The following is an 18,949-nucleotide window of genomic DNA, read 5'->3' on the forward strand; positions in this document are numbered from 1 at the left end:
TGGGGCCGAGGGGGAGGCTGGCGGGGATGGGAACGTGCGCAGGCTGATGCCGTGCGCAGATTGATGGTGCCAAGTCACTTCAGATATCTTTGCTGTTTGTTTGTGCGAAGCTCTAAATAAAGCCGACAGCCCCAGCGGCTGCCTGGGGAGGGAGGAGGGAGCCGGCAGCTGGTCCCCCGGCACGGCACCCGATGCTGGCCCTGGGGGCCCTGCCCAGCGTGGGAGAGCAGTTGGGTGTGATCTGTGCTGCTGGGGATGCTGTGGCGTGGGTGGGTGCTGCTGGGTGCTACCTGGGTGTGCTGGGGCTGGAAGCCCCTGCTCAGCAGTACGTGTAACCCACCCCTGGGCAAGAGGAAGGGGAAGCAGGGTGGTTTCGGGACCTCCTGGAGCTCCTGGTGGGAGCTGCCAGCATCATGTCTGGCTGCAGGTGACTATGCCTACATGGGACATGGGGGAACAAGCTGGTCCCTGTCCTGGCCTTGATGAAGTGCCCACGGGGAGCGGGAGAAGATCCAGCAGGCACAGACAGTGCAGGACACGTCCTTGTGCCTCCCCTGGGAGGGACTTCGTGTCAGGGAGAAGCAGGGCAGTGCAGGGACACGCATCCCATGGATGCTCACAGCCAGATGCCCCTCTCCTCCTCCATGTTCTCCCTCAGCCCCATCTCCCATTGCAGCTGCCTTGTCCTCAGGCTCTCACCTCCCCCCGCTGTGGGCTCCTGCTAAGCCCGTCCTGCTGCAGGGACATCCTGGGGATGTCCCCATGCCCCCAGGGTGTGTCTCCGGGACCCCCTGCAGAGAGGGGTGCAGGTCTCCCTTCACCTCCAACTGTCTGTGCTGTACCAGAGTCCCCTCCTTGCTCTGCCTGACCCCCATGGGCTGAACGGGCCTGTCCACATGGCACCTCCAAAACGCTGCTTGTTCCTCTGCCACCGGCCGTCCCAGCTCAGCTGCTGGCCCTGCACGCTCCCTTGGATGGCACAAAACATCCTGTGTGTCCAGGAGCCCCAAGGCTGCGTGCCCCCCCCCCCCCAGCACCCTTGTGCTTTCCCCATCCATTCCAGCACAGGGATGCTGGGCTTCGTGCCACCGTGGCCACGCTGGCCCGGGCGCAGGAAGCCTGGGGCGAGCGAGGGGACCCCAGCCATCCTCTGCACAGCACTGGGGCCACTGAACCATCCTTCCTCTGCCCCAGCTGCTTCCTCCAGCCCGGCCCCGCGTCCTGCCTTGCCGCGGGTGCTTCCTGCTCGCCCCGGGGCACCGGGCACCGCTCCGACCCGCGGGGCTCCTCGCAGCCCTGCCCGGGGGTCCCGGCACCGGCCCGGGGGGGTCTCCCCCAGCCCACCTTAAGGCAGCGGCACACCGGGGGGACCTTACGAAAGCAAGTTTGCTCCGGGCCGGGCCGTGCTGGCTTCGCCCCCGCTGCCAGCGAAGCGGCCTTGAACCGGGGCTGCTCGGGGGGGGGGGTCTCCGGGCCGGGGCCGGCCCCATCCCGCCCCGGTGCCAAGGCAACGGCGGCGGGGAGGCGGCGCGGCGGCGGGGGGGCGGCGCGGCTCCGCTCGGCTCCGCTCGGCACCGGGGCATGCGCCCGCCCGGGGCCCCGCCGCGGCGGCCCCGTCAGCGCCCGGCGGCGGAGCCCGAGCGCGGGGCCCGGCCAGGTCAGCGCCCACGGGCGGCGGCGGGGCCGCGCGTGTGCCTGCGTGCTCTCCGCCCGCGGCCGGGGGGAGGCGGGAGCCCAGCCCTCCTTCCTCATTTTGGGGCTGAGAAGAGCGATTTCCTTCTCCAGCTGCAATTCTGCTTTTTTTTTTCTCTGCCTTTTTTTTTTTTTAAGAAAAAAAAATAATAGCAAAGCCCAAAGCCGGAGCCGCCCGCTGAAGCCACTCTAATCTCTGCTTCCCAGAAAACAGCCCACGATGGAGCCGCTTCCCTGCGGCCCCGGCCGTGCCGCCTGGCCGCTGACCTGCCTGGTGCTGCTCTCCCTGCATGGCTGGCCAGGTAAGCCACGGCTGCGACGGGCTCTCCCCCCGCCTTGCTCGTTCTGGTGTGTTTTGGCTTTTTCTTTGTTTTTCCCCCCCCTCCTTTCCCCTCCATCCTTGTCTCTTGTCTCCCTGCCGCCCCTCCGCCGCACACCTCCCGTACGCGACGTGACGCGGTCTCGCTGCGCAGGTTTGGTTTGACCTTTCGAGGAGGTGACCTCGAGCGTGGCGATGGCAGAGCGGAGCGGGGGGCTCCTGCGGGGCCCGTGCTCGGCTGCTCCTCTAGAAGCAAACTTCAAGGCAGACATTCCCTTTTCCAGCGAGACGAGGGAATTAGGCAGGGACATGAAGAGGCATGTTGCTCCCACCCATTTGCTAGCACCCCCTGCCAGCTATGTGAGAGGCATATTTCTGCAAGCAGCCGAAATTCCCACTCGGAGGCTGCCCGGAGATGGGGAGGATGGCAGAGCGGGCAAGGGGAGGTTCCGGTGAGGGCAGCCTGCCTCCTCTGCCGGGAGCTCGTTTTTCTTGCCACCCCCTGCTTTACCCCCGACGACATGCGGTTCTTGCTGCTCTACCCAACTGTTGAGCACCAAAGCGGTGGGACTGCACCATCCTCCCAGGCACCTTGCTCCACCCAGCCCTGCTGCGAGCACCGGCCCTGGGTCACCGCGGGCTCCTGCTGCTGGCGCCCCGCGTGCCCCAGCCCTCCCCGGGGCTTGTGGGTCCGCCGCTCCCTTATAAAAGCTTGGGGGTGCAGCGTGAGAAGGGACGATCGGAGTGTGCGCTGCTCCCTGGCTGTTTCCCTTCCCTCGCTAGCAGTGGGAAGTTTCTCGCCCCACCAGGAACGAAGCCCTGTGGTGGCTGCTGCTTTCAAGGATGTTTCCTTTCTAGGATGTTTTGTTTCAGTGCTCTTCATCTTGGGTGATATTGCTAAGGAATCGCTCTCCTTCCTGCCTGGTGCTGTCTGCCCCCAGGGAGGGACGAGGCTTGTTGTGCAGACGTCCTAGGGCAATAGCAATGCACGTTCAGGAGCATCTTGCTGCTGAGCTTTTTGCCTGGTCTGTCCAAATTTCGCACTTTCCAGCCAGATCCCACTACAAATGGCCCAACCCAGGCTCCCATGTGGGTGAACCGCTGTCCTGCGTGGGGGAAAACCACATTCTCCCAGGCCCACTGGAAATGTATACCGTCAAAGCTTTACTTGGGCAGAGAGTTGAGAGCAAACTTGAGCAGAAAGCAAATGCTTTCAGCACAACACTCCTTGCTTTGAGTTGCCTGATCACAACTGAGAAGTGTTGGCCCCAAGCTGAAAACTCCCGGTTGCTGAAAGCCAAGAAGGCTTTGGCGGCGAGCGCAGCTTCTCAGTGAACCGCTGCGATTTCCTGCCATGAAAGAATGGCTCAAGCAAAGCTCTTGAGTTTAATTAAACATGGCCTTGGAGTAAGGACCCTATTTTTCCAAGCTAGCCGTAGGAGAAGAACCGTCCTGGGGCAGAAAGCCCTGGGTTGCAAGGTGGTTTGTGTCCCTGATTTCAAGTGCAAGCATGCAGATCTTTTTTTTTTTTTTTCCATGCAGTGGAGACCCTGCGGTGAACCCTCCTGGGCCACTGCTCAAACTAAGCCTTCTGAACTCCAGAAGAGCTGGCCCAGGCTCCCGCTGCCGGATGGCGGCTGCTCCGACAGCACTTCTGCAGAAGCAAAGGGGGAAAGGGAAGGTCCTGCAGGAGGTCTTCCTGTAGGGCAAAGAGGAGCGAGATGCTGGGAAGCCAAACTGCAAAGCCCCGTTGCAAAATCTGCACCGTGCAGGCGTTTCTCGACAGGGTTTCAGCTGCGCTTCCCAGAGCCTCCTCTAAAGAGGAAATCTGTTTGGTTGTGGGGCTCTGGCTTTCAGGCTGAATTTCTGCTAATGCTGTAGGAGGGAAGCTCGCAAATGATGGCTGTGTGTGATCCGAGGCTTCCTCTGATGTCACGTATGTAAAATATAGCCTTTACTATAACCGTCCCCGAGCCGCTCTGGGATCTGCATAGTGCTCAACAGCTACCCCCGGGTCTCTCTTCTTGTCTTTGCCCGAACTGCAGATTCCAGGCCCTTTTTATAGGCAGCACCTGTTAGTTTCCCCCGCGGGCAGCCCTGCTGCAGGTGAAATTCCAGCAGGATTATTTTGGGGCTTCTCTTGCCCATCGGCCCGTCCCTTCAGCAAGTGACTGTGGGGTTCCGGATGCCAGTGACCAGCTGCACGTCGCTTCTGGAGCATGCAGCCCTCCCCTCGCCATCCTGGAGCTCCTTACCCAGCTCCTTCAGAAGAAAAAAAAAATCTATTTTTATCAGGAAGCATCCAAGCAGCCTCCCCTGAATTAAACCCTAGCCTCTTGCAATCTGTTCGGTATCAAATACTTCAAAAGGTGGAATACAGGAAAAAAATGTGTCACCGAGACAGAAAACTTGCACCGCAGTGGGAGAGCTGGGGATTATTTTGCTCTCAAATTAAACTGAATAACAGGAGGGAGGCTCTGCCAGACCAGGCGCAGCACGACACCCGTGCTCGTGCCTCTTCTCCAGGCTGGAAGTGCTCTAGGTCCGCGTTGCGAGGGTGCTCCCACCCACGTGGGAACTGTCAGGTGGCGATTTTCAGGGCTCTAAAACCCTTTGCTAATTCTGGGGTGTAGGACAGAGCAGATGACGGGGCAGAGTGCCTAAACTCTCCTTGATCTTGGTGGCGAAAGGATTGCACTCTGACTCTAGGTGGTTTGAAATCTAAGAAAATAGCGTCATCGGGTGGCACTGCGAATGCGCAGGTGGGAAGCAGGTTTGCACTGAACCCGCACTTGCAGTGAGAAATCGTGGTGAGTCCCGTGTGTTTGCAGCACAGAGACCCCCCCGCATCCTGCTCCTGGTGCACAAGCACGTCGTGAGCGTGCAGGGCTCGCACATGCTGCTGGCAAATACCTGCTGGGAGGGGGCTCGGCCGGGCTCCTGGCCCTGCTGCTCCTCCGGGCGAGCACCCAGAAAGGGGAAGGAGGAGAGGCATTTTCTGGGTGCAAGGAGAAGCTGCATTCGGGGGAAGGGAGGAAAGGAGCTTCAGTGGAAACTTTGCATTTTCTAACTTGCATATTCTGGGGTTTTCTATCAACTTCCCCTTTGTGTTTTCCCATCACAGGGGGGCTGGGGCATCGCTCTGCATGCCGCTGCTGGAGTTTGAAGGTGTTTCTGAGCGCACGGTGGGTCAGGTTGGTCCCAGCGTAGGGCTGCTGGGCGCAGGTGGCGAAGTCGGGTGGTCTGATGGGGACTCGTGCTCCTCGGCCGGGAGGCATGAGTGGGTCTCCTTAACGCAGCGTGGTGTTAATGTGGGCACGTCGTGGCTGAAGCTCATGTATAGTAGATCGCCTGCAAACCCTGAACAGGGTGATCTGAAGAGCGCTGGCCGAGCAGAGCTGTGTGTGAAAGTCTCTAAAGTAGCATAGTGGCTCACAACAGAACACATGGGAAAACACCCAAAAGCCCCATTTTAGTCCTATCTGAGAGGCTACCTAGACCCATGCGGTGTTTTCTGCAATGACCGAGGGACTGAGAGCTGCCAGCGAAGCCTCCTGGCCCGTGGCACTGGCGGCAGCACGAAGCCCTTTGTTCCCTGGTTGGGAGCAGCAGCACCATCATTGGAAAAGCCCCGTGCGGCGGCAGCCCTGCTGCAGCAGCCCCTCCGGCAGCCTGTCACCGGACAACAGCATGCACCCTGCCCGCAAATCCCTTGGCGCAGGGAGCAGGCAGGGCGTTCGCACGCTGCTGCCCGGTGAGGTGGGCTCAGCGGTGCGAGATGCACGCAGACCATCCACAGCTCGGCTGCGAACGCGGGCTCTCGGAGGCAGCCCTGCTGCCTGCGAAGGTAAATCCCTGTGACCCCAGGACGGCAGGAGCCTTGCGCCGAGGCTGCGGTGAGCTACAACCCAGCCACGCTCAGTTTAACCGCCCGGTGCTTTTGTGGCTGTTGCTCTGAGTCCCCACCGCTGCAACCAAGAGACGTGCTTTGGGGTTGAGCAACGCCTGTGCTGCTCGCCCCGACCGCGCTCTGGTGTTGGGGTCAGCTCTGGGACCTCAAACCAGGCGCTTTCGCCGGTGCTCTCCGCTCTGGCATGGCGCGTGCCTCGTGGGGAGATGGACAGATGGAGAGAGGGAGGATGAAGAGGAAGTGCTGGGCTTGCTGCAGGCTGGGCTGGGCTCGGATGTGTGGGGATGGCAGCTCTCCCCGGTGTGGGGAATCCTTGAGGGGATGTGGGGGGGGTCACCACCCTGCAGAAGTCTCTTCTATGCAGGATTGCAGAGGGGAGCAGTGAGCAACGTGTTCGTCATGGGGTGCAGCAAGGGCCTGGTGCCCGGCCGCCCGCTTCCCGTGGCCCTGGTTGTGTTGCAATGCCACCCGCTAACGAGCGGTGAGGCAATGTGGGCTCTGTTTGCCCAACTCGGTGGAGCGAGCGATTAGCAATGTGGCCACCCATGGCATGCAAAGGGGCCGGGAGGGGTCTGTGTGGTGGGTGGGTGGCTGGGGGTGCCGGTCCCTGTGCCCAAAGCAGCCCAGTCCCCCACCTGTGTCATGTCCCCATGGAGAGGCTTGGCAAGAGGTGGACAATGAGAGGCAGATGATGCTTCTGTGCTTTTAAACTTCCTCTACGCATTTCTCAACCACCTCTTGCAAAAGGTCTGGGGGCAGTGGACAGTGGAGAAGCTCAGGTGATGCCGCAGCAGCGGAGCCGGCTGTGCGTGCCCTGTGCTCTGCACGTGGGGTGCATCAGCCCCCGCTGAGGGCAGGGGCTCTGCTCCGGGGCTGCTCCCCCGGATTCGGGTGTCACCCAAGAAACACGGGCTCACCTCGCAGAAGCCCAGATTGCTGCTGCTCAGGTAGAAGACGGAGGCTTGGCCTGAATGACCCACTCCAATGTGACACAAAGCGGGTTTCCACCCCTCTTTCCACCCTTCTGGGACAAACTTGTCTCTGTGTCGAGCGCTGCTACTGCGTTAGCCTTGATGTGGCTTCAGAGGGAAACACCAAGGGCTGAAGGTTTCAGCTGCGAGCATCAGCCTGTGCGGGGGATGCAGTGGACTAATGCCCTGGGCAAAAAGCCTTTACCTTGAGGAATCTGGAGAAACCGTGCTCCTGGTAACTCTGATCATTGAGATCGAGTAATTGCACAGGCAGTGAGAACATCTGTGGGTACATCGAATACTGCTGGAAGTCAGAAGGGATTAACAGCTGCCAAAAATCCTCTCCGCGCTCTGTGGGAGCCGGCCGTGGCCTGGAGGGGTCAGAGCAGCTCGTCCTACAGCGGCTCCTCTTGGGAGCATCCAGCCAAGGATTTAGTCCTGTCTTGTGGGGGGCTGCGGGGCACCGAAGGCAGTCTTGTTGCTGCTGCCCTGGGTTTTTTTGGTGCGAAAGACGTGGGACGCAGCTGCAGCCCTCCAGCCAACAAGGCTGGTCCGTACGCTCCCGACGCTGCTCAGCTGCAGCAGGAGTTACCTGCTCAAACACCGTGGTCTCTGCACGACCACGACACCGGTTCTGCGTGCCGCTTGCCAGCTCCGGGATCGCAGCACTCGGCAGTACCCGGCCCCTGTTATCAGCAGGCGGATTAAAGTTGTTCTCCCACCTCTCTCCCGCGTTGCTTAAAAATGTTCCTTTAAGCAATGATCTGTATTGAAATCTCATTCGATTCAGTCACAATAACTATATTGGCATGGCAGGCGTTGCCAAAATTAACCTCTCGAGGAGCCGTGTAGGCTATGGGGCGGCTGTCTCTGCTGCTCCAGCTGTTTTTAGGGAGCGGGAAGCAGCATCGCCGGTTCCTGCGGGGCCGAGCCGGCTGGCTCCTGGGGCACCGGCAGCGAGCTCGGAACCACTGTCACTGCCGGCTCTGGCTGCGGATCCACCCAAGGTGGATTTTGGTTTTGCCTGCCTGCAGGGAGAGTGCAGCCCCTGTGATTTTCCTGGAGACCTTGGGACTTTCTCCCTGCCTGACCGTGCATGCGGGAAGGTGTGTTGGCACCCATGGGTGCGTAGGTGAGGGGGCACTTGGGACAGCGGCTTTCTGATTGTGGGGTGAGGCGCAACGCGGTCAGCTGGATCAGGGAGCCTCTTTATTGAGATGCTTCGAAGGGGACTGCTCTCCTCTGTCGATGGCAGGCAGGGATGGCGTCTGCCTGACTGGCACCAGCTTTGGCTAATGGCTGTGCTCTGCTGGAATGAATCAGGGCTTGGATTCAATGCAGAAATTGGAGAGTTTCAATGCAGAAAACGTGGTATCGCGTCTGCAGCTGCGAGGGGAGCTTGCTTTTTGGAGTGCCTTGTATTTTGTGCCCTTGTTTTCTCCTGCCTGACAAAGCCAAGCAGCCGCAGGAGGCAGCACGGCGTGCCGGCAGGCGCAGGCAGCTGGGATTTGCTTGATGTTTTAGCTGGACAGAGCATGACATGTGGTCATCTAGGAAAGCTCTGTCTGGCTCCGCTGCCAACACCTGCAGGCAGAGGTCCCTGCCTGCTGCCGTAACCGCAGCCTCTCCCCTGGGCTCCCTGGTGCTGGCACAGCCCCGTCGCCCGTGGTCCCCGCTACCCAGAGCTGTGTGCTCAGCCCGCCTCGCAGCCAGGGAGGGCAGGCGGGGAGCCAGGCTGGGTGCACGGTGCCAGATGAGACTCGGTCTGTTTTTTCCCCAGGTGTGGGTGCCCAGATGGGTCTGCCCTTCGAGCTGCGGCAGCCCCAGAACAAGGTGGTGGTGAAAGTGGGGGAGACGCTCAACCTGACCTGCACCATGTCCACAGATGGTCCCCCTGGTGCCGTGAAGTGGCTGAAGGGCTGGGGCAGTGGGAACGAGACCGTCTATGAGCAGAAGGGCTCCTTGCCCCGCGTGACGAGGGTAGTGCCTGAGTCTGGCACAGACTTCAGCATACGCATCGGGGATGTTCGTGTGGAGGATGCCGGCACCTATTACTGCGTCAAGTTCCACAGAACGCTGAGTGGTGATGTGGTCTTTCGGCATGGGAAGGGCACGGAGGTGTTGGTGCACGGTGAGTGGGGCTCCCAGAGCAGCTCCTGGTGGGACCCAGCCCTGCTGGGTGCAGCCCCCGGCACAGCCCGGCCCATCCTAGCCCGGTGGGCTCTGCTCGGGGTGAGCGGGCACGGGGAAGGGGCTTGGGGGCCGGTCCCAGGACGCATCTGTGCCCCTGCGGGAGACCCCGCTCCCTGCAGCCCCGGGGCCGGGTGCGGGTGGCAGAGCCCAGTCTGATGGCCCCATGCTTCTCCCCACAGCCAAACCCACCGCCCCGGTCGTGTCCGGGCCCGACCGCAGAGCGGGGCCGAGGCAATCGGTGTCTTTCACCTGCACGGCTGGAGGGTTCTACCCCAAAGATATCGGCGTGAAATGGCTCAAGAACAATGAAGAGATCTCAGCTCTGCAGCCCCAGATCACCCCTGGGCGGACGAATTCCTCCTACAACATGTCCAGCACCGTGACGTTGCTGCTGCAGGAGGACGACATCCGCTCGCAGCTCATCTGCGAGGTGCAGCACGCCACGCTGCCGGCCCCGATGAGGGGGAAGTACCAGCTCAGCAAAGCCCTGCGAGGTGAGGGCTGCGTGGGGACCGGCGCTCGGGGTGTCCAGCTCCCGTGGGGCTGGGGGTCCTGGGGCAGGGACAGGGCACCCCGCGGGCAGCAGAGCTGGGGGATGCCGGCCACCAGGCGCTGCTTCTCTTCCCAGTCTCCCCCAGAGTCCGTGTGGACCTGCCAAGCCCCGTTGAGGTGAACAAGACCGTGAACTTCACCTGCCACGTGGAGGGGTTTTACCCGGAAGATGTGGCCGTCACCTGGCTGGAGAACAGGAGGGAGATGAAGGTGGAGAACACCTCCCAGCTGGTGAAGACCCCCCAGGGCTTGTTCGAGCTGAGGAGCCTGGTGGAGGTCAAAGCGACGGAGGAGAAGAACGGGTCCACGTTCACCTGCCAGGTGGTGCACGATGCCCAGGACCCCGTCAACAAGACGGCCACCCTGTGGATCGCTGCCCCAACCAGGGAGGGACTGAGCGACTGGTCCCTGTCAGATAGCGGTGCGTGAGAGCTGCTGGGATGCGGTCCCTGCCAGGGAGGCTTTAGGATGTCACCCCCCTGAGAGAGCTCAAAGTCCCACCAGAATCTGGTTCAAGGACATGAAATCTCCATGTTGGGGGGCTGGGGGTGTGATGCTGGCAGGTACTGAGCTGTCGTCCTTGGTGCTTCAGGCATCACCAGGCCAACCCCAACTGTAAGGCTGCAGGGACTCGGTACCAGTGTTTTCAGGCCCGTGGTGACCTTTTTCATTCATATTTCAGGCAATTTTGTCATCTATGTCGTGGTGGGAGTGGTCTGCACTGTGCTGGTGCTGCTGGTGGTTGCAATTCTTTACCTCATCCGGGCAAAGCAGAGCAAGGGTAAGGAAACCAAGTGCACGGCAGGGAAAAGCAGCTGCTCCCGACCCCCTTCTCCCTCTCTCTCGAGCATCAGTGCTTGGATGCTGAATTCACGGCTGTGCTGCTGCAGCTCCTGCCTAAAGGGGAGGACGGAGCAGAGCTGACCAGGTCATCTGCAGGCTGCAGAGAAACCTCTGCCTGGTGCCGCCACATGCCAATGCCTGCCGGGAGCAGGACCAAATGTGCTCGTTATTCCTTGTTCCTAAACCATCTGACACCCTCCTGCCCTCTGCCAGGAAGGAACAGTCCTGCAGGAAATGGAGTGAAACTCCAGAAAACTGCAGCCACTCGCCTCTGGGAAAAGATGTGTATCTGCTCTTGCAGCAGTCTCTGCATGTGGGCTTGCGTGCCTGGAGAAGCTGGAGGGGGGGTTATGTTGTTTCCTGAACTATTTATTTCCTAAACTATTTCTCTTCCGACAGGTAAAAGCTCACCGTCTGCTAGGTAAGTGCCGATCTCCTCTAGTCACTGAGTAACCCGCAGGCACTCTGAGCTGGACACCTCCAGCCTGCAGACGGGGTCCCCCGGGGTCGGTATGGAGCTGGATGCCCAAAAGCTTGCTGTGAAAGGGAAGGCAGGAGCGCAGGCTCTGCTCATCTCCCTGGTTGCGGTCCTGCCCCCGTGGTGATCTCGTACCCAAACGTTTGGCTTTTGGTGAGGCCGAACAAGTGGGTGGGAGCCGAGCGTCCAGCCTGCAGAGATGTAGCTGGACCAGCACGCGAGCAAACGCTCGCTTGGTGAGGTCTCATCCTGCTCGGGGCTGCTGCAAGGACCTTGTTTTGCATCTGAACCCCCCAGCTGCTCCATCACTAGGGAAGAGGCATACAGGGCACTCCATCTGACTTGGTTTGTTCCCCCTTTCAGGTTACATGAGCCGGAGAAGAGCAGCGAGGCCACTACCCAGGTGTGTTGCTTAATGCCGGGACCCGGGGAGGGAGAGCACCAGATGTGGGAGCGGAGGGCGGCGGTTGCTGCATGAAACATCTCGGCATCTCCAGTGGAGGGTGGTGGTTCCCCTGTGAAACATCTCAGTGTCTCCACGCTGTGGCTGGAGAGGGAAGACAAGCTGCCCCAGGGATGGGGTAGCTACTTCCCAGCATCTTTTCTGCCTTCGCCCCCTCTCCTCCTCCTCCTCCTCTTCCTCCTCCTCCTCCCAGGAAAGTCTGGGTTTGTGCTGCCTGGAGAACCAGCTGTGCGATAGCCAGCCAGGCTATTTGTGGAGTTATTTTGGCATTTCGTAACACAGTTACGAGCAAAGTCGTGATCAGCAGCAATCTGTCCATCCCACCCAGCCTCTGCCAGCTCCCACGTGGACATCGCTGGGCAGACTGGCCCCTGCCCATCCCTACCAGGACGGGGTGACGGGGCGACTGCAGCGGTGGCTCTTGAATCACGGTGGTGGCTCTGAAGCCTGTTAGTGGCAGCGGTGGCTGGTGATTTGAAGGTGTAGCACGGGGTGAGGCATTGCCGTGGGATCGTCCCAGCCGGTTGCTGGCATCGTTTCCCCTGTGCAAGCACAGACCAAGCCGTTCCAGGTTGAGCTGCAGTGGGATTGACTTCAGCGTGGGGCTTTGGGTTGATGCATGGGGTGGGCATGGGTGGCTCCTCACTTGTCCTGCCAGAGGAGGAACTCTCGGTGTCTTGCACAGGAATCCGACCCCAACAACCTGACCTATGCGGACCTGAACTTCGAGAAAGAGAGGAAGACCATCCGCCGGATGGTGGAGATGAGCCAGCAGTCGGAGTATGCCTCCATCCAGACCAGCCGGGCGCCCGCCGGCAATGACAACCTCACCTACGCCGACCTGGACATGGTGCACCTCAGTAAGGCACCCAGGCGGCCGGCCCCACACCCCGAGGAGGCCAGCTCCGAGTACGCCAGCGTCCAGATCCCAAGGAAGTGAGCAGGGCTGCAGCAGCTGCCGGGACCCCCCTGTCCCATGGGGAGCCACCCTGCTCCTCCCCAGGAGGATTTTCTTGGAAGCACCGAGAGTGATGTGAAGATGCGCTGCGGTACCCATGTTTTGGGGTGGAAACGCAGCCCGTGTTACTGTGGGGGTCAGCTCCCATCCAGAGACCTGATTTTTGGAGGCAGCTTGGCCCTGGGGCTGCCGGCTCCATCCCTTCGGGATCCCCCCGCAGCCACGGGAGCCACTCGGCCTCCGTGCGCTGGGTTTGCCCACAAGTGGGTTAAGCCAGCGGAGCAGTGGCTCTTTGGGAAGCTCCAGCCAGGCTGAGGGGACGGGGACAATGCCTCCACGCTGGCTCCCATGGGGATGCCACTGCCCGGCCAGGCTCACGTGGCTTCCCACAGCCGCCCCGACCCCGCAGGGACAGGCTGGAGCCCCCGTGCTGCCTTCTGGGGGTCTCTGCCGCCAGCGTCTGGAAAGCAAACTCTGGCTTTAAAGGAAAGACCGAAGCGTCTGCCTCTCTCTTCCCAAGTGTCCCTTCTGCAGGACCTCGGTCTCGCACCAAGGCTGGGAAGGCCGGCGAGCTGAGCCCCCCTGCTGCGGGCTTTCCCCCCTCCCGCTGCCCAGGGAGGCTCCGGAACGGCTCCCTGGCACCGAGCATCCTCCTCCTCCTCCTCCGCACAGCCTTGCCCCGTACCGGGACCCACCAGCGCTGCCCCAGGCTTGTACAAAGCGTGCAGCTCCGCGCCGGCCGGGCTGCAGGGGCCCCCGCCAGCCTGGCTCCCCCCGGGAGCTCCCCGCAGGTACCGTGTAACATGTTTTGACTGTTTGACATGTAACTGTTAATTTTTAGAGCTAAACCCCAATGTTTTGTGTTGTACGTGGGTGTACTGCTGTGTACTTAACACTAGAATAAGATGTGCAAAATTAAGACTGAGGCCTCAGTAAAGACCCCTAAACCCTGTAGAGTTTAAAAGAGACTTAACATGACCCCCACCCCCCTGCCCCAGGCTCCCCCCAGCCCACCCCTGGGGACAAGTGTCTTCCATGTGCCCTCTCCCTGGGACACCGCACGGGGCCACCACCCTGCGTTGGTTCCCGCAGCACCCGGGTGGCCTTGCAGCAGTGGGCGTGCATGGGGCTGGCCCCCCACGGCTGCTGGGGGGGAGCTGGGGGGGCCTGGTGATGCTTTGAGAACAACGCGACTGCTTGTACAGACTATTTTTGTCTTTTTTTTTTTTTTTCTTTTTGCTTGCAAGATATTTTTATAATAAAAGTGAAAAGTCCTGTGCTGCTCCTGCACATCAGCATGTCCCCATGCTCAGGGCGGTCACCTCCTCATCTGCCCTGGGGGGGCATGGTGGGGCGGGGGTCAGCGTGTCCTGCAGCGAGGAGGAAGGCGGGGGGCTCATCCTGCGCAGCCCCGCAGAGGGAGAGGAAGAGGAGGAAGATGACGGCAGCAGGAGGAGGTTGAGACTGGGATGGGGGCTATGGCGCTGGTCCCTCGGGGCAGCGTGAGGGAGGGGAGGACAGACCCCACGCAGCCCTGCTGCGTCTTCGGGTGCCCCCTTCCACGGGAGGTGAGCTGGAGCCGGGGTGCTCACCCTGGGGTGCAGGCAGGCTGGGTGCTAGCCGCAGGCTGGGTGCTAGCCACAGCCTGTGCTGCGGGTTAGCTGAGCATGCCAGTGCTCTGCACGTAGTCTTCCTGGGTCAAAAAGATCTTCAAACACCTTTGGGAGTGGGCAGGGGGAGGGAGAGGGGGCACGGGGGCGGCTTGCCGGGCTGCGGGAGGAGGATTGATTTCCCCGGCAGTCAGTCCTGCAGTCCTCCCCGCTTTCCCACCCCAGAGCTGGGGGCTCGGCCGTGTCTGGCACACGAGCTGCGTCTCGCCGGGGCCAGGAAACCGTGGCGTGGGGCTTCCCGGGGTGACAAACGACGTGGAGGGTGAGGCTACGAACGAGAAGTTCAAAAGGGAATTTGCTGGCTGGGCTGGGCTTTCTCGGCACTGAGCTGCTGCCGGTGGGGTCACGCCGTCCGTCCTCAAAGCGTGAGGGGGAAGGGGACAGCTCGGCCACCGCCCTCGGCACCGCTGCCCCTTCCCGGCTGGGGCAGCTGCTGGGAGTCCCCAGGGAGGCTCCCGTGGGTGCTTCTGGGGGTGAGCAGAGGTCCCCCCCCAGCACCCTGTGTGCACCCAGGCCAGGGTGAGCATCCCTGCCCTGTCCTTGCTTGGCTGGGGGGGCCCTGCCTCCCCCGGGGCAGCAGCAATGGGGTGCATGGGGTCCCACATCCCCTTTGGCACCCACGGTGTGGGGAGGGTACCACCGCTGCTGCCCGCAGGTCTTGCAGCTTGCACCCCTGGCACCCCAGCCCTGGGCACCCATGGCCCCAAACCCACCCCACCTTCCCCCCCCCCAGGCCCTGGCTTGGGGTGCATGGTCCCCCTCATGCTGCAGAGCCCTGGACCGTGGACGAAGCCGATGCTCGGCACCCGGCACAGCTTTGGCTTCGTTGGCATCTGCCTTTTATTGGCTGCGAGGGGAGCAGGGGTGCGGGTCTGACCCTGCCTCCGGGGGTCATTTCGGAAGGGGAAGCCCAGGGGGACCAGGCGGGCGCTGGGACGGGTGGGACGCGGCGAACGGCTCGGGAAGGGGAGTCGGGGTTATGCTCAACCGGCTGCCTGCCGTGGTGACAGTGCCGCGGTGCAAGCTCTGCCCAGCTGCCTTTCCCGTGGCCGTGCTGGCTGCTTGGGCCATCTCCCAGCCCCGAGAGCCTCATCCCGCGCCGGCTCATCCTTCCCGGTGCTCAGGGGCCGTTGCCCTGTATATCAGCTGCGATGGTTTCCAGACCCTGCTGCGCTTCTGCAGCTGCAGGAGGGTAGAGGATGCATGTGTCCCCCCTCAATTTGCCCCGGGGAGCCCAGGGGTTGGACCCGCAGCCGGAGGGGTGGCACTGTCCCCTTGATGCATGAGGTCCCTAAGGGATGGGCAGGTGAACCAGAGAGGGACAACTGGGGATGGGGACCCATGGTCCACTGGGGGGATGAGGAAGGGATGACGAAGGCCACGCCGGGCTGGGCAGGGGATAGAGCTGGGGTGACGGCGCAGTCCGGGCCGGCAGCGTGGGGACTGTGGTGCTGCCCGCCCCATGCCCGGCTCTATAGGTCTGAGACCTCCCCTGAGTAGGCGCTGGGGTCCTCGTCCGACCGCATGGTCACCTTGAACTGCCGCCGCAGGAAGCCCCCGTAGCGCTTCTGATTGTCCCACTTGAGTTTGGGCCGGATCCGGCGCATGAAGCCACCGTAACGCTTGTGCAGCTCTGCCAGCTCCTGCCCCTCAGCCCTGGCACCCGTGGGCTCCTCGCCCCCGTCACCCACTGGCCCCAGCCCTGGGTAGTCCTTGGGGGCCACCCACTCCCCCGGCTTGTGGCCAAAGCCCCCAAACTTCTTGCTGAGGCCGCCCTTGCTGTGGGCGTTCTCACGCAGCAGGGAGAGCAGCTTCCCCTTGGCCATCTTCTTCATGAAGCCCCCGTAGCGCTTGGCTGGTGCTGGTGGCAGCTCCCCAGGACCCAGCTCCGGCTCCGGCTCTGCCTCATCCTCCACCTCCTGCGGGGACGGGTCTGTCCCTTCGGCCAGGGCCACCAGCGGGGCCAGGAGAGCCAGCGCCTTCCTGCACGTCTCCCACTCGGGGCCGGGTGGCGAGGAGCCCTGGCACTCCCGCAGGCATACCTGCAAGACAGCGGCCGCAGGGCACCCACCGACATCACCCTGCTGCTCGGGGTGACCCCCCCCCACCTTCCTCCCACCCCACCCATGGGTGCTCCCACCCCAAGCCCGGGGGTCTGCACCCACTGTGCTGCAAAGCTCAGCGAGGAGCCGAAGCTTGCACGCTCCCAGCACCCTGGGGTGCCCACAACCACCACCCCGGCAGCACCCAGCTCTGCATCAGCACCCGCGACACCCCTGCTGCTGTGACCCCCCCCGGTAACGGCTGTGTGGGGCCGGCACTCACCAGGGGCCGGACGCTGGTCTCGGCGCTGCGGGTCTGGGCCGCGCAGAGGGAGCACTGGGTTGCGCAGTCGGCGGACGCCGCCACGGCCAGGGAGAGGCAGAGCGCGAGGACCAGCGCCTGCCACGCCATCTCACCCTGCCGCCGCTGCCTGGGGAGGGCGAGACAGCACAGAGCCTGTCGCCTTCCCCGTGCCAGCTCCGGGGAGCCCATCGGCGCCCTGCTGGCACCCTCGGCACGGGGCACTGACCACCTCCACCTGCACGGCTGCTCCTGGGGACGTGTGCCGGGACCTGTGCCCGTAGCTCGCCGCTGGGAGCTGCTCCTGGGTCCCAGGGCAGGGAAAGAAGGGGACAGGAATGACCCGCAGGGATGGCACAGGATGCCATCCCTTACCCCAGCTGCAGCCCGGTCCTTGGCGCAAGCCCTGAGCCGTGGCCAGGAGATCCCCAGGGCAGGGACCACCATCCTATCCCACCCCTCCCCACCCCACCTCACCTCACCCCATCCCATCCTATCCCATCCCATCCCACCCCACCCCACCCCACCCCACCCCACCCCACCCCATCCCATCCCATCCATTGCTCCTTCTGTACTGTTGGAAAGAAAAGCCCCTTTTTTTTCTTTAGCATTGAGTTTCTCTGCAATATTGCGATCACCATGTTTGCACGGCGTGGAGGGGATGAATCACCGGCTCTCCTCCTTGGCCTTGGGTAAGAAAAGCACCGCGATCAGAGCCGCCGGCAGAAGGGGATGGGGGGATGCCATCACCCGGTACAGACTCACCCCAGGTGCTGCACCCCATGCTGGGGCAGCCCCGGCTCCCCTCCCTCCCACTGCCACTTCTGCTCGGCTGGTGGTGCAGGAGGGAGGGAGAAAAAGCCAGATTTCAGGTGCAAGCCTACCTGCAAGCCGCGATCACCGTCCTTCAGCCTGCTGGGAGCCGTGCCAGAGCCGCTCACCTCTGCGGACGAGGCCAGGGAGGGCTGAACACACCGTGCAATGGCTGGGAGAGGGGCTGCGCCGGCAGCAGTGCCCGGCACCGCTCCAGAACCCCCCGGGCGAGGCTGGAGGGGCCGGTGCTGGCCCCAGCTGCAGTGCCACGGGACCGCGGTGCCACCGGGACCACGACGGCCCCAGGAGCGAGAGCCAACCCCAAAGGGGTGCGCTGGCAGCAAGCACCCCCCCGCCTCCTTGGCTGCTTTTATCTGGGGTGGAAAGGCATGACCCAGAGGGATCTGTTACACATTAATGACGCATATTAGAGACTATTGTATTCTCCAGCAGTATCTGCTAATGTACCGTAATTGGTACTGATGAAGAAATGTTAATGCCACAGTATTAATTCATGCTAGATTAAAATTTAATTTGAATTATCTGCACCATCGTGTGTCAAGCCGTCTGCATTCCTCGGCTGCACCGTGCACCGGCTCCGTGCAGCCCTAAGTGCATCGCCCCGACTCGCCCCGGCAGAGCAGCGGCACCAGGGCAGGCAGATGCCCAGGATGGGCACGGGCACGGCGGGACCTCAGCCAGCCTTCAGGGCCGAGACGCAGTGACGATCCCTTATTGCCCCGCTGCCATTGAGACAGCACCGATGAGCGAGGACTCACCAGTCGTGCAGGTAGGTGCCAGCTCCAGCACCGAGGGGAACGACGCTCCCAAGAACAACCGCCGGCTGCTTCCCAGCAGCCCCACTGGGAACCTTTTTCCCCCCTCCTTTTCCCACCCGCTTCCCCTCCCTTGCCCCTGCCGTGCTCCTCCGCTGCCGACAGCCCCGTGCCCTGCTGCAGCCAAAGAATCGGGGACTTCATGGCACTCAGGGGAGCTGCAGCTCTCTGGGGCACAGCGGGGCCGAGGACTCTCCGTGCCCGGGCACCCTGGGACACCCCCCTGCAAACGTACCTTGTCCAGGCAGAGCCACAAATGCCCCCGCAGCGCTCTGCCTGCTGCCACTGCGGGGGAGAGGAAGGACTGGCAAAGCTGGGGCAGGAAAAGGGGAGAAAAACAAAGGGCTTTGGACAAAAGCGAAAAGAAGAAGCGCACAAAGGGAGGAAGAAGAAAAGCAGAGTTAGAGCTCAATCCCGCGTTACCTGGAAGAGCCCCGAGGCTCCAGAGCCGTCCCTCCTGCAGAAACGCAACAGGATCATGGCAGCATCTGGCAATGCCAGCGGTGGGTCCCGGCCGCCACGGCCACCCTCAGCATGTCCTACCTGTGTCAGGCATCTGCCGGGGTCCCCTCCTCCCCTGTCCCATTTCCACTCGAGTTTTCAGCGCCCAGGTTTTGCTTGTGCGTGGAAAAGCGCCGAGCTGCGTCCATGCACCCTGGGGTGCGTTACAGACTCGGCGGCCCGAGGAGGGACGGGGAATCAGGGCTGCGTGTGCCAGGCGGCGCAGAGACCGATCCCCCGTTACAATTAACCTGTGATTATTTCTAGTGAGGGATGTGAACAGCTCTCCCAGGCTGAGCAGGTCTCTCCTCCCACACGGGTCTAGCTCCGGCAGGTTAGGACCCTGCAGAGATTTCTGGTGGAGAAGAAGAATCACTTTCCAGCCGTTCCTTGCCTCACCTTTTAAA

At 62.2% G+C, this 18,949-nt stretch overlaps 2 protein-coding genes across 3 annotated transcripts; one reads left to right on the forward strand and one right to left on the reverse strand.

Annotated features, from left to right (window-relative positions):
* The first annotated feature begins 1,574 nt into the window (after window positions 1-1,574).
* Window positions 1,575-13,654, forward strand: LOC140659353 (tyrosine-protein phosphatase non-receptor type substrate 1-like). Of its 2 annotated transcripts, none has more exons than XM_072878920.1 (9): window positions 1,575-1,657; window positions 1,831-1,994; window positions 8,673-9,023; window positions 9,265-9,579; window positions 9,714-10,058; window positions 10,320-10,418; window positions 10,880-10,901; window positions 11,322-11,361; window positions 12,107-13,654. In XM_072878920.1, the coding sequence occupies exons 2-9, from the start codon at window positions 1,913-1,915 to the stop codon at window positions 12,359-12,361; spliced, it is 1,509 nt and encodes a 502-aa protein (XP_072735021.1). In that variant the 5' UTR covers window positions 1,575-1,657; window positions 1,831-1,912; the 3' UTR covers window positions 12,362-13,654. The 2 variants fall into 2 exon arrangements, with proteins under 2 accessions (XP_072735021.1, XP_072735022.1); XM_072878921.1 differs by having other exon boundaries at window positions 1,608-1,657; window positions 1,900-1,994.
* A 1,271-nt stretch (window positions 13,655-14,925) lies between these two features.
* PDYN (prodynorphin) lies at window positions 14,926-16,680 on the reverse strand. Its single transcript, XM_072879412.1, has 2 exons — window positions 16,375-16,680; window positions 14,926-16,091 (listed from the first exon to the last, which is right to left on the reverse strand). The coding sequence occupies exons 1-2, from the start codon at window positions 16,582-16,584 to the stop codon at window positions 15,522-15,524; spliced, it is 780 nt and encodes a 259-aa protein (XP_072735513.1). The 5' UTR covers window positions 16,585-16,680; the 3' UTR covers window positions 14,926-15,521.
* Between the last annotated feature and the right edge of the window lie 2,269 nt (window positions 16,681-18,949).

This window comes from Ciconia boyciana, chromosome 14 (genome assembly GCF_034638445.1).
Source record: "Ciconia boyciana chromosome 14, ASM3463844v1, whole genome shotgun sequence".
NCBI classification, from domain to species: Eukaryota; Metazoa; Chordata; class Aves; order Ciconiiformes; family Ciconiidae; genus Ciconia; species Ciconia boyciana.

Bases quoted from the DNA above. Each gene is read 5' to 3' on its own strand.
- LOC140659353 (XM_072878920.1), top strand. From the start codon at position 1,913: ATGGAGCCGCTTCCCTGCGGCCCCGGCCGTGCCGCCTGGCCGCTGACC. The intron at 10,059-10,319 runs GTGCGTGAGAGC...TTCATATTTCAG, and splicing joins CTGGTCCCTGTCAGATAGCG to GCAATTTTGTCATCTATGTC. The intron at 10,902-11,321 runs GTAAGTGCCGAT...TCCCCCTTTCAG, and splicing joins AAAAGCTCACCGTCTGCTAG to GTTACATGAGCCGGAGAAGA.
- PDYN (XM_072879412.1), bottom strand. From the start codon at position 16,584: ATGGGCTCCCCGGAGCTGGCACGGGGAAGGCGACAGGCTCTGTGCTGT. The intron at 16,092-16,374 runs GTGAGTGCCGGC...GCTGTCTTGCAG, and splicing joins AGACCAGCGTCCGGCCCCTG to GTATGCCTGCGGGAGTGCCA.